The sequence below is a fragment of the Neopelma chrysocephalum genome, unplaced genomic scaffold (assembly GCF_003984885.1).
Source record: "Neopelma chrysocephalum unplaced genomic scaffold, ASM398488v2 Primary Assembly neopelma1_283, whole genome shotgun sequence".
Taxonomy (NCBI): domain Eukaryota; kingdom Metazoa; phylum Chordata; class Aves; order Passeriformes; family Pipridae; genus Neopelma; species Neopelma chrysocephalum.
In genome coordinates, this window is record NW_020897945.1 from 765,674 (window position 1) to 777,972 (window position 12,299).

The 12,299-nt window shown below is 61.2% G+C and overlaps 1 protein-coding gene across 1 annotated transcript; it reads left to right on the top strand.

The window, feature by feature from the left end:
* Nucleotides 1–11,783: 11,783 nt before the first annotated feature.
* On the top strand, nucleotides 11,784–12,090 carry EFNA2 (ephrin A2; the record flags this gene model as incomplete). The annotated part of the gene is made up of 1 exon (XM_027704582.1): nucleotides 11,784–12,090. A coding segment is annotated over one exon (307 nt), but the record flags the coding sequence as incomplete, so codon positions are not given.
* Nucleotides 12,091–12,299: the final 209 nt, after the last annotated feature.

Sequence of the window (12,299 nt, forward strand, 5' to 3'; positions counted from 1 at the left end):
GGGGCTGGAGCAAAGGGCTGCCGGGGGGCTGCTCCTCCCAGCCCCCTCCGCGGGGGTGGCCGCCCTCCCCTCCATCCCCTTCTCCACCCGATCGATCCCTGCCCCGATCGATGGGCTCTTCCCTGCGGGCGAGGGGCGGTGCTGCCCGGCCGGGCAGGAGAAATGGCTTTTCGCAGAGCCTGGAGCGGGATCCAGCATCGATCTCCGGTGCCTCGTCAGAGATCAATTAGGCCCGTCATTAGCCGTGCCCAGAGTGCCGCGGGAGCCTGAGCCGGGCGGGGAGGGGGGGAAATGCCGGGTGGGAAGAGGGTACCCACCCCGTGGGATGCTCGGGAGGTGTCGAGCACGCGCATCCCAGCCTGCACATCCCACATCCCAGCCTGCACATCCACGGACCCCTCCGTGCCTCGGTTTCCCAGATTAGAGCTGCGACAGAGGCTGTTCCAGCACGTCTGAGGGGCTGGGGATGGTCCCAGGGCTGTGAGAACCGTTGCTGTGGCAGCCTCGTGGCTGGGCTGGCTCCAGCTCCGCAGCGGCGGCGTCCCGATGGGAATGTTTGTTTATAAATCACTTCGGAGCTGTCCAAGGAGTGGGAAGGGGCCGGGCAGGAGTGTGGCTGTGCCGGGGGCTGACAAGTGACCCGGGCGTGTGTCCGGCCTGGCTCAGGGAAGCGGCGCCTGGGAGGCCCCACGGGACCAGCGCGGAGGAGCAGGACAGTGGCCAGGTCATTGTCCTGCTGGGAGGCCGAGCAGCGTGGCTGAGACCACCCAGGCGGTGGTGAGGGGACTGAACAGGACCCCTGGGGTGGGATGGCCGTGGGCATTCCAGGGTGCAGGAGTGTGGGGAAGCAGGAGGAGCCGTGCCTCGGGGGTGTGGAGGGGAGCAGGACAGGCGTCATCTCTTGGGCTTGAGTGTTTATGACTGTGAAGGACCTGAAGGTCCTTGTCATCTGTGCAGGGACGTGTTGTGAGTAACCTCTGCATCCCCCTGATCTGGCATCTCCCAGCCTGGCATCCCCCTGGCCTGGCATCCCCCAACCTCATCATCTCCCTCACTCAACATCTCCCATCCCTGACATCCCCCAGCCGTGCCCCAGCCTCCTCCTGTGCCCATTTCTCCCCTGGCTCATGGGTCTGTGCCCATCCAGGTGCTGTCACAGGTAGCTGAGGATGGTGGGAGCATCACGGCATCATGGCATGACGTTTGGCATCCACCCTTTGTGCTGCTGCCCCGTCATCCTCCCCCGTTCCCTCGGCCAAAATGCAGCTGGAGAGCAGAGCTGAGCAGAGCAGACCCTTGGGTTTGGGCAGGATGACCTGGAGCAGGTACCGCCTGCAGCAGCCGCCTCTGCCTGCGAGCTGCAGCTTCTAAGAAACAGAAAAAAAGGAGAGTTTCAGAAAAAAAAAAAAAAAAAAAAAAGGAAAAGTTCCCCGATTACATCTGGTGAAGTGACAAATCTGCCAGGCAGGTGATTATTCCGGGTACGGACGTGCCGAACACAGATGCCGATAGGATTAAAGGGGAAGGGGGGGGGGAGCTCGCCCTGTTAAACCAACACCTGATAAAGGAATAAACCAGCCCGAGGAATAAATTCCCAGCGCTGCCAAGGTCGTGCGCCGCCGGGCCCGCTGCTGCCGCCATGGGGAGGGGACGGTGTCCGAGCTCCAGGGTGACCCACCCGGCACCGAACCCCCGCGCCCGGGCACCCCGGCACTGCCGCAGCCCCCGCTCCCCGGAGCGCCCGTACCCGGCATGCCCTCGGCTGCCTGGTTGCTTTCCAGGCACGTCCCGGGCATCCCCTTGGGATGGCGCAGAAAATTAACAGCAGTTCAGATCTGAGGAACTTTATGACACGTGTATGATAGGACTGAACCAGGGCGTAATTGAATGACGGATGAGCTTCCAAGAGCCACATTTCCAGGGAGTAATGAAAAATAGAAGTGCTATTGACTAAAGGAGCTTTCGGCGGCCGGGCGGCTCGGCGCGGGATGAGCCGCTGCCGGCAGGGGGAATGCATCAATACGGCGAGTAATAGCTCAGTTATTATAACTCTGGAAATGTCATTCAGGCCTAACCAGAGAACACTGGCTATTAACTAGCCTTAAACAGAACGCGCCGGGCGGGAGCCCGAGCCGCCAGCGCCCGGTAATTATTTTACTTCTTTCCGTGGCTCTGTAGCCTTTCCCGTCGCGGGGGGTGGCCTCAGTGCCCGCAGCCCCGGGGGTCCCTGCGCCTTCCTGTGCCGTGGCACCGAACCAGGCCAGGCTCCTTGGGAGCTGCTCCAGGGCAGGGGCCCCGTCGCACCCCCGGTTTGTCCCTGCCCCTCTCAGGAAATGCTGGTGTTGCTCTTGTCACCTGCGGCCGCCAGCTCAGGGCTGAAGCCTTTGTGCACATCCCTCCCCGCATCCCTCCTTCCCACTTCCCTCCACACGCACAGCCGTCCCTTCATCCCTTTCCTCATCCCTCCCTGCATCCCTTCCCGCATCCCTCCCTGTGCACATCCCTCCCTGTGTCTCTTCCCATGTCCTTCCCCGTGCAAATCACTCCCTGCATCCCCTCGCCATGCACATCTCTCCCCACATCCTGCCAGTGTCTCTGCTGAGGCAGCGGCGGGGTCTGGGCTGACAGAGTCCAGTTCAGGGCCCGGTGCCCTGCGGAGCCCCAAGGTGTAATGAAAGCTCGGGGGAGAGTATCGAGTGATCCTAAATGGATTTTCTCCATTAGCTCAGCTCCATCAGCCAGTTATCTGCTCCTGGAGTGCTCCAGGGCTACTGGCACTCAGAGTGCTCCCAGCACCTGCTGCCTCAGCACAGCACCCACCTGCCAGGAGCAGGACCCATCCTGCCACCCCAGCGCCTGCCTTGTTACAGGGCCCTCTGTTTTCAGGATGCCATTTTTGGGGGCAGCATGTCCATGGGAAGGACAGTGGGATGTAGGAGGACCCCACAGCCCAGCCTTACCTGTGGATACCCCAGTGTCCCACCCTACCAGGGGGAAGGTGTGTGAGGGGGGGCATGGCAGGGTGAGGGAGGGGCCGGCTCGTTCCCCCACGCAGCCGTTCCCCGCTTGGCAACTCGGAGTTCATCATTACCCAGGAAATAATTAATTGTTGGGCAGACAAAAGGCATCGCTTGGCCCCCCCAGAGACCCCGTCAAAGGGAGCTGTCAGGGGCGGGTGTGATAAATTATGGCTCTGTGGCTCTGCAGCCCGGCAGCACCGGGACGGGGGGACAGGCCCTGGTGTCCTTTGGCCGGGGGTCACTGTGGCACTGGGGTGGCACCGGGCTGGGGCAGGGGTGGTGGGGTGACAGGCAGGTCCCTGCCCTGTACCTGCTGTGTCTGTCCTTCCGAGCCGTGTCCCCGTGCCCGCCCGGCCCCGCCGTGCTGTCCGTGCCATCCCCGCTGGGCAGCGCCGGCCGATTTCCACCGCGTCGGCGTTTTCCCGGTGATTGCGGGGCCAGCGCTCGCCCGGCTCCCGCCGATCAAATTACTGCCCTGGCTCCCGCCGCTCGCCCCAAATTCCCTGCGAATTCGAGTGTTCCAAGGTTAAAGAGTCAGCAGCGCACCCGCCACCCCCCCCGTCCCGCCACCGCCCAGAATCCGACCACCATTGGGAAATAGCGACCAGTGACCGAAATAATGCACCAGTATGTGTTTGTGAGTGTGAATTGGTGTGTCTTGAACCAGCCAGGGTGGGGAATGTGCTCCTTGTTTGTCTCTCCTGCTGCTGGACCTGTGCCTGTGCAGGAAGCACCAGCCCTGGGACAGGGAAATGGAGGCACGGAGGCAGTGGATGCCACCCCGGTGTCACAGCCCAGCTGTGGCTCTGGAGTGACACCAATGGAAATGGCTCTGTGGAGCACTGGGGCAGCAGCTGGTTTGGCTTAGAGACCAAAGGGTGACGCTGATCCCCTAGGTGCCCTTTTCTGCTGCCACCCGTCCTCTTGACCATCCTGTGACAGCACCCGGGACACCCGAAATCTCCCTCTAGCCTGGGACCGGCAGGGTGGGTGCCTGAGGACAGGCTGTCCCTTGCCCCCAGGATGGCAGGGAGGTGACGGCAGATGGGACAAGAGGCTGGCACTGCCACAGTCCCCAGTGCCGCTGGGGACCCTCCAGCCCGGGGCCATGCCCGCAGTGTGCCAGGACCAGCCGCAACGAGCGTCGGGGCTCGGCCGTGCTAACGAGGTCACTCCCAGGGGGCTGTTTACCCCGTCCCCCGCCGGAGACCCCCAAAGGGCGCCTTGATCCTGCCGTCCCAGCGGGCTGCGGCGCGGAGCCGGCGCAGGCGGCGGGGGGGCCCGGCTGTCACCGGCTGATAACCCCCAGCGGCTCCGTCCCGTGCCCGTTATCAGCGCCCGCCCGCCTGGCCAGACGCGGTAATTAGGGCGCTCAGCGTGAGCACGGATGAGCACGCGTGGGCCCGTGCACGGGCTGGCACGTGCCCGGGATCCGGCTGCGAGGGACGTGCCGGGCCCGGCGGCGGCGAGTCGAGAGTGGGGCTGGTGCGCAGAGAGCTCAGTGTGTGCGGGGATGTGTGTGCCAGGCTGGGATGGGAATGATCCATAATTCGGGAGCAAGGGCGGCCTCTTCTCTCTCGCCTCCTTCCAGACCCCGGTGCCCCCCTCACCTTCACTGTCAGCCACCCCTGTGACCCCTCGTGCCACCTGGCTCTGCCCCTTCCGCATCCATCTGGCTCCATGTGCTCTCTGCTGGCCCTCGCCCTTCTCCCTCCTGGACCCTCATTCCTCTCCCCGCTGGGTCTGAGGGATTTGGGTTTCCAGCGAGCCCCCTGTGCCACCATTGCCATGCCCATCCCATCATTCTCATCCTGTCATGTCCACTCCTCTGTGCCCACCTCACCATCCCCACCTTGCCGTGCCCACCCCGCCATGCCCCCGTGGCTCCCCGGGAGCAGCCGAGGCCCTGCCGGCAGTAACACAATTACTGTTACACTTTCCAGCCCTGGTCTCTCTCCGGCGGTGAATTTGTGCTGTGATTCGATTTCCCCGGATCCCGGCCGTGGATCCCGGCTGGCTGCCGCCATCCCCGGAGCCGCCCGGGCGCCGGCACTCCCAGGGGAGGGCGAGGGGCAGTCGTGGCTGGAGACCCCTCGGTGCCATCCCGCGGGCATCGCGTCACCGAGGGCTGGCAGCGAGGGATGTCACGTCCGCGGTCCAGGGGGCTCCTGGTGCCTCGGTGGCCGCTGGCAGAGCCGTGCCAGGGTGTGAGGGCAGTGCCGGCTCCCCTCGGCACACACTGGGCTCCCAAAAGCACGTGGGGAGGGATGTGGGGCAGCCTGCCCTGCTCTGGATGGGGTGCCAAGGGGAGAAGCGGGAATGGCAGCGTCCGGGCGTGCCGTGAGCACGAGGGGGGCACAGAGGGACACCGGGGTGGGGGTCCAGAGTGGCTGAGCACGGGGCAGTGGAGGGCTGGGGTGGTTCACCCACACCCCACGCCGGGGCTCGCGGTGCCTCCCCAGTGCCCATCCTGGGGGCTCGTGGCCGGCCCCACTCGGTGGCCGCAGCGTCCGGGGCTGGGCTGCGGGAGAAGGAGCCGGAGCGGGACCTCTGCGCCGCCCCACTTTATTATTGAATTTAACCTACAGTCTTCCTTACATGCCACAGTGCCCGTAACTAGTGCAGAGGCTGCTTTTATGTGCAAATGAGGCTTTTTTTTTTTTAATCTTTGACAGAGAATGTGCTGTGTTTACATAACAGAGGGCCCTGGTACTCTGGAGAGGGCCACTGACAGTGCTGGCAGGAGATGTTAAGAAAGATCTAACATTTCTGATCTCTGTTTAGCCAGAGGCACTGCGAGGCGGCGGGAGCAGCAGGGGAGGGTGGCTTCGGGGTGCCTGGGAGAACAACTCTGGCTGTGCCCACCCGGGGCCGAGAGGGCACCGGGGCCGGGGACCTGCAGCAGAAGGGATGGAGCAGCTGCAGGGATGGGGTGGCACCAGAGGGTCACATCGTGGCGGTCCCCACGCTGGGATGGAGGCCCCAGAGCCCTCCAACCCCACAGCCTGGGGCAGGGCCTGCCCTTCCCTTGGGCTGATGATGCTCCCGGAGGTTCGGGAGCATCCGGCAACCTCGGGATGACCAAAAGCTGGTGGTGGAGCCAGAAGCTGTTGGGATGAACTGTCCCAGTTTCCCTCCACGATCCACTGCCACCAGCAAAGGGAAAAACTCCTCCTGCCAGGTTAAGTGGAAAAATGACCAATATCCTCCGGCCTGCCAGGTTCAAGCGCATTAATTCCAGGGACTCGGTTAATGGCAGTATTGATTAGTCTCAGCACTGGACTAACGAGCATCCATGCTAATGAGGGGTGAGTGGTGGGAATTGCAGCGGCTGGAGCAGTTCCAGGGAGCTTTGGTTGGTGGGAGAGGGTAGAGCACCCCAAAAAGGGGCTTTACCTGCCTGGAGAGTGGGTTTGTCCTCCTGGGATAGGCTCTGGCACATGGAAAAAGGAGCATTGTGTGCCAAAAATACGATTTCTGATTGACATCTCTGTTTTTTTCTGGACAAGAGAGTGATGTCATGAGTCTGAGGGAAAAACCTGTCTGATCCATGCTGGCGTCATGGCAGGATCCATCCATCTGGCTTGTCCATGCTGTGCTAGGTCATCATGGAGCAGCCAGCTCCAGGCTCATCCAGGGGGTCAGCCAGCTCCAGGCTCATCCAGGGGGTCAGCCAGCTCCAGGCTCATCCAGGGGATCAGCCAGCTCCAGGCTCATCCGGGGGGTCAGCCAGCTCCCAGCTCTTGTGTTCACAGCTCTGGTTGGGTTTATCCCAGGCATGTGCACGGTTGTGAGCTCCAGGGTCCCTCTCAGGGAGACACTGGGTGGGAAGGGATCTCTGTGATCCCAATCCCACGCACGGTGCAGTGGGACCGGGGGCAGAGCCGCCCCGGCTCTTCCCTGAAAAGCTGCTCAGTTTTTGAACTCTTTGCTTTTTTCTTTCTTTCCTTTTTTTCACTGCAAACACTTGAAAGGCCCCGTTCTTCCCTCTGCTGTTCCCAGCAGCTCCCCCTCGCTCTGCCCCCCTGGCCTCGTCTCACCGTGGTCCCCGAGCAGAGCTGGGGGGGGAGGGTTGGTGACACCCCAAGTTTGGCTTTGCATTTTTCTTTGTGCAACTTGGCAAAAAGTGGGTTGGGGGAGGAGAACTGACCTGGTGTTTGGAGGATCAAGCGCAGGTTTTGCTTTGAGGGGCCCACGAGTACCCTTGGGGTGATACCACAGTGGGGTACCAGCCCTGCAATAGGGTGCCAGCCCAGAAATGGTGTGCTGGCCCCAAAATAGGGCACCAGCTCTGAAACAGGGTGCCAGTGGGGCAATGGGGGGAGGAGGCCGGGGCTCCTCAGGCGGCGTTTTCGGCACCACTTTGGTGGGAATCCTCTCTGAGGTGTCTCGTGCCCAGGCCCCGACAGGCTGGCTCTTGCATTTAAGCAAATTTGGTTTTCTACTGTGTGCCAGAGCCTCCCCATAGCCCGCGGGATCGGGCTCCGGATCCAGCTCCGGATCCGCAAACAGGCTGAAATAACAGCTCCGGGGGTCCCCATTTATCTCCTCGTACATCCCATCTCATCCCGCTCCGTCGCCCTGTCCTGTAATATCTCAGCATTTCCCTAAAGCAAAAGATGACAATAAAGTGTAAATGGGGAGTGTTGGCTCGGGAGTGTAATGATGGCAATTTAGATGCCAGCCGTCATTTCCCCGCCGTTGCCCCAGGTAACAGGAGCCGCCGAATCCGGTGGGAGCGCGGCCGAGGCGGGACGAGGTTACCTCGGAGGCTGATGGCTGTCCTGGGATTTTCTGTCATTTACCTTGAAAGAAGGGAAAGGGAAATAGCTGTAAATGAAGGTGTTTGCCTTGGGAGTGCCAGGCTGAGCCGGGCCGGGGGTGCTGCTCCCCCATCCCAGCTGGGCCAGCACTGCTCTGTGACCAGCGCCGGGGCTGGCAGGGCTGGGGAGGCACCCGCTGGTTCTGCATGGAATTTGCATCCATTACCCACAGTGCCCACCCCAGTCCCCATCCCCATCCTCATCCCCATTCCTATCCCTGTCCCCATGTCCCCATCCCTGTCCCTGTTCCCATCCCTTTCCCCATCCCCAATCCTGTCCCTGGGAGAAAGAGAAAGAGGAAAAGGAAAAGGGAAAGGGAAGAGAGGGAAAGGGAAAGAGCAAACCATAATGAGCATGCCTAAAGCACCCCGTGCCCATCTCCTGTGCCCCCTGCCCCGTGCCCGTCCCATCTCCCGCCCCCCGCGCTCCCTCTCACTCCTTCTTTATTTTTTTAATCAGCGGCGTCGCTTCCCTGGCGCCGAAGCGTTTCCCAGCCCCGCAACTCGGGAAACCTCATTAACACAGATCAAAAGGAGCTTTTAATGATTTATAAAGGTGCAGTAGTTTGGAGAAATTAAATAATTTAGGTGCTGTGTGTACGGCGGGTCCCCCCGGACCGCATTACCAGCGCTCCGTGAGCCGCGGCACCGGGGACAGCGCCGGAGCCTCTGGGGACCAGGACTCGGCACTACCCACGCCCTGGGGTATGGGGATGATGGAAATGGGGTGTCCCCTGAATGTCATCTCATCCCTGCCAGCGCTGGGGCTCAGCCCGGAGGGGGTTTGGGATGCACTGGCTGCTGGGGATGCTGCTGAGGTGGCTGCGCTCGCTCCCTGCCACGGCAAATGTTTGCCAGCGTGGTTAAAATAAACCTTGGCACTGGTGGGATGGGGCAGTGGGGATGGGTGTCCAGGTGGATCCAGCTCTGGCTCCATCCCCTCCCGGCCCACTCAAGTGGCTTTTGCCTCTTGAGCAGGGAATAGGGATCTGCCTCCGGGACGCTGGGACCGACAGCGTGGCCCAAATTCTCCCCGACAGCCTCGTCTGGCTCCCGCCCGGCGCTGCCGTTTTTGCATCCCCTGGGATGACACTCGGCTTCACTCGGCTCGGCAGCGATTCCGGCTGCCCGAGGAGAAGGAGAAACAGATGGAAAACCGGCTTAAACGTTCCCGGCGGGAAGTCCATTGCCAGCCACGGACTTGCCAGGGCCCAGCCGAGCCACAGGATTAATGGAGGAAAGAGCCCCTGGCAGGGGTCGGTGGGCGCCCGCGCCCCAGGGGCCCTTCCCCACCACCCCCCCGGCCCCGGGAGCCGCTTTGTGCCCCTTTCCCTTGGGGGGGGACCCCAGAGGGGCTGGGAGGGGTCGGGGGTGGCATTGGCCGCTCTGCAGCTGAATTCCCATCAGGTTGTGTTTAATAGCAGGGGAGAGGCCGGCAGGGCCGGGGGGGGTGCTGGTTTGGGGGGGCAGGGGGGGAGCTGCTGTGTTTTATTTTGCTCTGTAATAGGCTTATTACTCCTGATCACGCTGTGACTATTTGAATGAAGGAGATTTCGGGAGATGAAAGCGGAAGGGAGGTTTTAAGTCTCTCAGTGCCTGGCCCCGCAAGGACGGGTGCCCTTGGAGAGGGGGGGGACCCCATACCCGGGACCCCCTGCTCCAATTCCCCCCTCGCCTCGCTGCCCCCATGAGCCCTGTCCAGCCCCCAGTGGTTACAAACCTCCTAATTTCCAGCCTCAATTTATTCATGGCCGGTTTATACCCATTTGTTTATGTGCCAACACCGTTCCTCAGCTTAAATAGCTCTTTTCCATCCATAATATCCCCCCCCCGTATTCCAGCGGGCGCAATCATATCTCTTTTCAAGCTGTTCAGGAAAGAAAAATCTGAATTATTTAACCCTTGGGACACTGGCTGGTCTAGCAGGGTGTAGAGAGACAAATCCGCTTTGTTCCCGCGCTGGGTCACCGCCTGAATTTGGGAATTTTTGGGGGATGCTGCTGCTGCTCAGAGGGGAAACTGAGGCACTGGGTGCAGTCGAGGGGACCAGGAGCAGGGTTTGGGCACAGGGGTTGCTCTCCTGGTTGGCTCTGACCCCAGCAGGGGCTGGGGGTCTTGGGCTGTGGCTGCCTGTCGGGAAGGCTTTTCCCCTCCATGGTGAATATCCAAGAGGTAAAAACTTGGGAAGCCAGTGTGCATCCAGCATGGAGATGCCACCCTGCCCGTCTGGGGGACCGTGGCACTGGGTCCAGTGATGACATCGGATCCAGTGGTGGCATCAGCCCCATCCCTTGGCATCATCCCCAGTGATGGGATCGTCCTCTTCCCATGGCATCGTCCCCCTCCCGTGGCATCAGCCTGGGCTGCTCTGGGGGGAGCCCAGGACCCCCTGCAGAGTGGGGTGCACCGTGCTGGGGGTCCCCACAGCTCCCTGCCCCCCCCCAACGGAGGGTGACCCCCTCCCCCCAGCCCCCCCCCCCACGTCTGTCTCCATCTGGGCCATTTATCAGCTTTAATCAGCTTTAATTCAGCAATTTGTCAGGCAGGCGAAGGCCCTCACAGTGAGTTTTTCCAAAAAATATAATAATTATTATTATTATTCCCCTGATACGTGGGCCCCCCCCGCCTCGTCTTTGCTTGGGCTTTAGTAACGATCATTAAAATAAATAATTTTTTTAAATAAAAGGCAGCAAGAAGAGGGGTTTTTTTGTGGGCTTTTTTTTCCTCGATATTTTTTATTGTTCTCCGCGCGTTTGAAAATTGTTTCCCAGTAAATTCCAGCCCTTTGTATTAATTTTACATTTTCCAATGTTACCTTGCCAGGGGCAGGGTTGGCACAACTGGCTCGGGAAAGGAGAGGGAAGGAGAGGGAGAAACCCTGCTCCTTAATTAGCGCGTTCCCTGTGTGATCAGAGAGCTTATGAGGCAGGTAATGAGCTGGAGGGGGGCTGCAGGAGCCCCCTCCCTGCACCACCTCCTGTGTTCCCCCCCTTCCCTTTTTGGGGTGCCTTTGGGATCACCCTCCATCCCGCTGGCCCCAGGGATGTGGGATCACATTTGGGGTGTCCCTGTGATGAGTTTGATCCAGTCTCAGCCCCACAGGCTCGGGGGCTGTCAGGGAGCCCCAAGATGCTGCTTTGGGGGGGGGCCAGGGAGGTTGTGGTCACCACCCCCGTCCCACTAGGGCCGTGCTGACCCCTCTGGCCACTGGCCAAGCCCTGGAGCCGTGGAGTGACCCCCATCTCTGGTCATCCCAAAGTTGGGGGCTGAGGGGGGGGCCGTGCTGTGGAGTCTCAAATTAATTAGCAAAGAAAACTCACTCAGTGAGAGGGGGGGGAAAAAAGCCAAGCTGCCAAAGTGGCTCCTGGGGCCGCCTGTGAATTTGGCCTCGAGCTTTCCCGGCTGTGGTGCCGGGAGCTCCGGGGTCTGGAGTCTGGGGAGGGGGGGACACGGGGGTCGCCCCGAGGAGCTGGAGCAGGGGTTGCTGGCATGTGCCACGGAGTTCTCCAGGGCTGCTAATCCCTTAATCTCTTGGATAAGCAGTGCCAAGAACGCAAATGACACCGGGATTGTGGTGCTTGGCTGCGGCCGCGCCGGTGCTCCGCCGGGATCGCCGGGAATAAATCATTTTTGTGTCGTTTCCTACCGAGTGGTGCCGGTTTATCGGCATAAAACAAAGAGGCTCTGGGTTAATCTGGATGTTCATACGGATGTTGGGGTGGGATGGGCGGGATCAGGCCCTGGATCATGGTTAAACCCACTGGTGCAGCCCTGGCACAGGTTGCCCAGAGAAGCTGTGGCTGCCCCATCCCAGGGAGTGTCCAAGGCCAGGGTGGAGCAACCTGGGCTAGTGGAAGGTGTCCCTACCCATGGCAATGGTTTGGGTCCCTCCCAGCCCAAACCATTCCGGGGTCCTGGTGTGCCGGGTTCTGGTGGGTTGACCCGAGTTGTCCTGCAGGTTCCACCGCGGGGACTACACGGTGGAGGTGAGCATCAACGACTACCTGGACATCTACTGCCCGCACTACGAGGAGCCGCTGCCCGAGCGCATGGAGAGGTACATCCTGTACATGGTGAACTACGAGGGCCACGCGTCCTGCGACCACCGGCAGCGCGGCTTCAAGCGCTGGGAGTGCAACCGGCCCGACTCCCCCAACGGGCCCCTCAAGTTCTCCGAGAAGTTCCAGCTCTTCACCCCCTTCTCGCTGGGGTTCGAGTTCAGACCCGGCCACGAGTACTATTACATCTGTGAGTGGGGAGGGGATGGAGGGGGGGGTCTGGGAGAGCATCCTGGCCATGTCCCGGGTCGGGCTCGGTTTGTGTTGGTGACCCGGAGTGTTGCAGAGCCCCCCATGTTTTCTGTGCTCTCACATGTAATTCCTGTGTGCTCCCATGTGTCCCCACACTCTCACTTATATTCCCGTGCTCCCACGTGTATTTCCTACGCTCTCCCGTGT